We start from the raw sequence: 4,839 nt of genomic DNA, 5'->3' as shown, positions 1-4,839 counted from the left end.
TCCACTCCGCCGCTCAGACTGCTGCGAACATGTCTAAAATCGAGATGCTGAGGCTGCTCATCAATCAGCGGCTCACCGAGGCCGCGGAGGAGATCTTCGGGGTGTTTGGGAGAACCATAGCCGAGTACGAGGAAGAGATCTCCCGCTCAAAGCTGGAGATCGACCGGCAGCGGCGGCTGCTGGAGCTCTCCAGGAAGCCACAGGTCTCTCTGCAGGCCAACAGCACAGGTGAGGAACTGTTGGAGGAACGTTACCGACTCTCAGCCGGTTTATTGCCCACTGAGCCGCCCGATATTAGAAATATACGTAGAATAAAGCTCATGTGACAACAATACTTAGGGACTGTTCGTTACTTATGAGGGGGTAGGGGGTGATGTAAAAAGGATGAGGCATCTCAAATAATTGTGAAAAGCACTGTGGAGGGACGTATATTTGTTTTTTGGCCTAGGGGAGGGGCATACATATTAAATGGCTGTAGTTCTTATTCATTTTACCGCTAATTTTTTAAAGAAATCTTGCAGGTATGTTATACCAATTATCACAGCCAGGAACTGTAAAAACAGCAATTTTTGTTGGATTTTTAAATTTGTGATGGTGCTCAGACTGATCATGTGCATCAAAAGCCTCCATCAGAAAAAAACAAAACAAAACATAACCAGATCTGAGGTTAAAATAGTGATATTTAATTAAAATCAGTCTACGTCTCATTTAAAGTAGCAGTGTGTGTAATTCACTCATAAAAAAAATGTAGTTTCAGAATTTATGTAATTATAAGTCAGAATGAGCCTTAAAGGAATGAAAACAGAAGGGTTATTTTTGGCTGAACAAACGTTTTATTACTATAATTGAAACTATTATGATAATGGAAGTTTGTGTTAAAACTTTACCCTTTGATTCAAATAAAGGGGAGGCTCTCCATCAAGTTGCTTTTTTTATTTATTTATTTGTTAGTGTCGTAGATAAGCAAATGTACATGGTATGATAACTGTCAACTTTTACATCACAGTATACCTTACATCAAACATATCACTGCAGTGAAAAGTGATTAAAAAAAACAAAACAAAATACTAAAAAATTACCTCAAATTTGTTTTCTTCTAATTTGTCAAGGTTTTCATGTTTTCTTTAAAGATTGCTAAAATTACACCATTTATCACAGCCAGAAACTCTAAAAACAAAAAACTGTTATATCTTCAAATTTCTGTTGGTCCTAAAAATTTGGCCAAAAATAAACTGTTTGCACGATAAGAGTGAAACACTGAGGCTTTTTTTCAGCTCCAGGATTTCATCTTCAACTTTTATTTTTAAATCAATATATACATATAGAGATGTATTAATGTGTTGATCAGTTTAATGTTGCAGCTGGTAAAAGTGGAGCTCATTTTAATGACTTCACATACTGCTGGGTAGCTTCATGTATAAAAATACATCATCATTTCTGAACTGATTATATTTTGTATTATTAATCTGAATCTGTAAAGTAACTAAAGCTGTAAGATAAATGTAGTGTAGTAAAAAGTACAATAATGGCTTCCAAGATGTGGTTGAGTTGAAGTATTAAAGCTATAGTTGGTAATGTTGGAGAGCTAGCAACATTTGAAAGCGGCACCTCCTCTAAGCTCCGCCCCCTCCTCCCCCACTCGTCAGTGCTGTCCAAAGCCATGGCCCCACACAAGCTTGAACGCGCATCCTGCAGTCAGCAGGGCAGAGGAGAGCCGAGTAAAATAACAAATCCCCCCGAAGCAAACAAATAATTACCTGTCCAACAGGAAGACAACAACCTCTGCATCACTTTTCAGGCCCTTCAGCTCCCTCAGTTGTCTCCACCGTTCAAAAGCTGCATGGATGTTGATGTCTGGTTTGTCCTCTCGCTTTATCGAAAGCCTTTTTCGTCGCAGCCTTTTCTGCCTCTGACTTTCCTTTCTCAGCCTGTTTAGCGGGGCGAGCCGTTACAAATAACGCTGGAAGTGGTACTTTTGGCTGCATTTTCTCTGCCATTGTTCAGCAAACTCCTGCTAATTCGGTATTTCTGCTGAGGAATGTGCTGAATATTTCCGGCAATGGTGACACGTGATGAGTGCACGCAGGGAGGAGGGAGGGAGGGATGGAGGGGGGCTCAGGCAATACGAGACATGAAGGCATCTGATTGGTTCTTTCCATTCGCACCGAATGGCAGGGATTGGTCAGAGTTTTTACAGGCCTGCAGCTACCACAGAGGTCTGATTTTTTTCATCCCTTTTTCTGAACACATTATGTATTGACTACTCTCAGGGTGGAAGGACCATTTCACCCAATATAACAAAAAGTGTTTCTGAACAGGATTACCAACTATAACTTTAAGGGGCATGAAATGGAAATACTAGAAGTGAAAGTACCTCCAAATTGTACTTCAGTAAAAGTTATACTCTACTGCTGATGTTAGCATTTAGGTCAAAGCACTGCTGTGTTTTTATAACATCAGGTCATCAAGATATGACATTGCTGAAATGAGGTCAACTATAATATTAAATTATCTCCACCTTCACATGGTGGAAAAAGAAAACAAAGACACAGATCTCATTTACATTTGGAACATTTCAAGCTTTTCTTGACAAAGATTTGAGCAGCTTTAGTTGATCCACCCTTCCTGGCTGTTTTGTCTGTTGTCAGCAGCTGTCTGTGAGCAGCAGGACTGGAGTGCCAGTCTTGACCTGAATGAGATGAAACCTGCTTCCATCAAAGAGGAGGAGGAGCTGTGGCCGGAAGAGACGTCTCAGACGGCCGATCAGAACGATGTCAAGTTCGTGTTGTTCCAGAGTGGCGGTGTAAGAAATAAGCAGGGCGATGACCACATGACCTCCTCACTCTCAAAGCTCCAGGACCTGGGCGACTCAGAGCTGGACCCCCAGCCGGGCACCTCGGTCCAGCCGACCAGTTCAGACCTGGATGACGATGCCCCCGAAGCTGCAGATCCGGCTTCAGGTAACGGCGACTGCGTCGATCTGGACGCATCACTGTCTGAGGTAGTGGACTCGTACATTTGCACCATTTGCGGCCGTGCGTTTGCTCAGCGAGGCCACTGGGCCAAACACGTGCAGGTGCACCGCAAGGTCGAGAGCAAAGTGGACAAGTCATACACATGTGACATTTGCGGGAAGAGACTGACACGGTTTGACGGTTATCAGAAACACTTAAGAATTCACACAGGGGAAAAGCCATACTGCTGCGACGAGTGCGGCCGCAGATTCAGCGACAACTCAAATTATAAACGGCACATTCGCACGCACATGGGACAGAAACCACAGCAGAGCTGAGGCTGCGGGACGAGTGTTCATACTGATGTGTGACCAAGCAGGACAGACGATCTAACCTCTTTGAGCCAGGAAATGTCCAGTCTGATGTGGAAAAATATGAAATTCCTCCTTCCTCCACACCAGCTTATTTACTGAAACTTTTTTTTAAAAAACTACATCTGTATTTTACATTGAAAACAAACAAAACACAACACAGTAAACCTAGAAACCCAGAACAAATTATTCTACTACAGATTGTGTTCCAGATTTAAAAGGTTTCCAGGTTTTACTCCTGTTTTTTTTTTTTTTTTTTGATATTCAAACCAGAAAAACTAAAACTCGTTTATTTAAACTGTGTCGAAGGAGAAAGAAAGAACCAGCTGTGTTGGTCGACCAAACATGTCACCATTTCGTTTTGCTGCTGTTAAACAAGAGGAGGAAAACCAGGATTTTAAAGCATTTTTCTTGCGCCAACATTCCACTGTGAAAAAATAAACGGACTGGAAACTTTGATTTTTTTCATATTTCTCTACATTGGTGTGAACATGGACCCAGACAAGGAGGAAGAGACACTATAGAGTATTTTTCTATGTGATATATTTTGACAGATATTTCTGCACTGGAGGAAATGGTGATGTTGCACTTTACAGATGTATTAAACATATGTGACAGTCACAGGTTCAGTTTGCTGTCAGTTTAGACTCATTGAGATCTGCCTTGTTCATGATGGAACTCTGTGTCCACTAAAGATTATTTTTGAATTTGTTAATCTTGATGGTAACGGGGCAAAACAGTCATCCAGCAGTCATATTTTTGATTTAGTCAGAACTTTATGACACATCAAAGTCTGAAGTCTCATTTCAGGGTGTCAAACATGGCTGCCCATACAGTCAACAGGAAGTTAATTCTTTAACAAGGCTGTATGACATTTACTAAGGTAATAAAGTCACATGATTGGAAACTCATTTTTATGTTTCTCACATTGATTCAAATGCTTTGATTGTGTTACTGTTAAGTTTATGAAAATTTCACATTCAACAACAAACGTTTATATTCTTTTACGATGTCATGCTGTGAGCAATTTTAGTCAGTTTTAAAGGGTTAGTTCGACATTTTGGCAAATACGCCTATGGCCGTAATCCCTATAGTCATATGGGTAGGTACATTACCTTTAACAGCATATGTTTAGTGCAGTTACTCCCGTCATCAAAACAACAAGTTTGTTGAGAAGAAGCCAACTGCTGATCATGGCAGACTCAGGGCTTGAAGTTCTCTGGCACGGTGCCGGATTTCCGGTGCAGGAATATTTTTTCTCATAAATATTTTATCATCTTGCCGTAGCAACAGTCATTTAACCAGTTGTTGTAAAGCAAATCAAAGTGATAGTTCCAACTACCAATGGTGTATCACATTACTCAAGGTAAACAAGGAGTTCTAGCCAATCAGAGGCAGAGCAGGGCGGACCTTAAGTTTTCACAGTCTCTCATTCAGTCACGCCACGGACACACCGGACGCGGAACCGAAGCTCAGCGCCCTGCAGCGGAGGCAGTTTTCAATCGGTGCCCATG

General features: G+C 41.5%; 1 protein-coding gene across 2 annotated transcripts in view; it reads left to right on the top strand.

The window, feature by feature from the left end:
* The window catches only part of LOC117263842 (uncharacterized), a 4,305-nt gene extending 69 nt beyond the window's left edge, over positions 1-4,236 (top strand). Inside the window, exons 1-2 of one of the 2 annotated variants that reach the window (XM_033637509.2) lie at positions 1-228; positions 2,652-4,236. The exon at positions 1-228 is cut by the window's left edge and continues 69 nt beyond it. In XM_033637509.2, the coding sequence (XP_033493400.1) occupies positions 30-228; positions 2,652-3,292 (840 nt within the window). In that variant the 5' untranslated portion in view covers positions 1-29 and the 3' untranslated portion in view covers positions 3,293-4,236. Of the gene's footprint in view, positions 229-2,648 lie in introns of both variants that reach the window. The other variant, XM_033637508.2, reaches the window with a different exon arrangement.
* The last annotated feature ends 603 nt before the right edge of the window (positions 4,237-4,839 follow it).

This window comes from Epinephelus lanceolatus, chromosome 16 (genome assembly GCF_041903045.1).
Source record: "Epinephelus lanceolatus isolate andai-2023 chromosome 16, ASM4190304v1, whole genome shotgun sequence".
NCBI classification, from domain to species: Eukaryota; Metazoa; Chordata; class Actinopteri; order Perciformes; family Serranidae; genus Epinephelus; species Epinephelus lanceolatus.
This window is presented reverse-complemented; position numbering and strand designations above follow the sequence as displayed.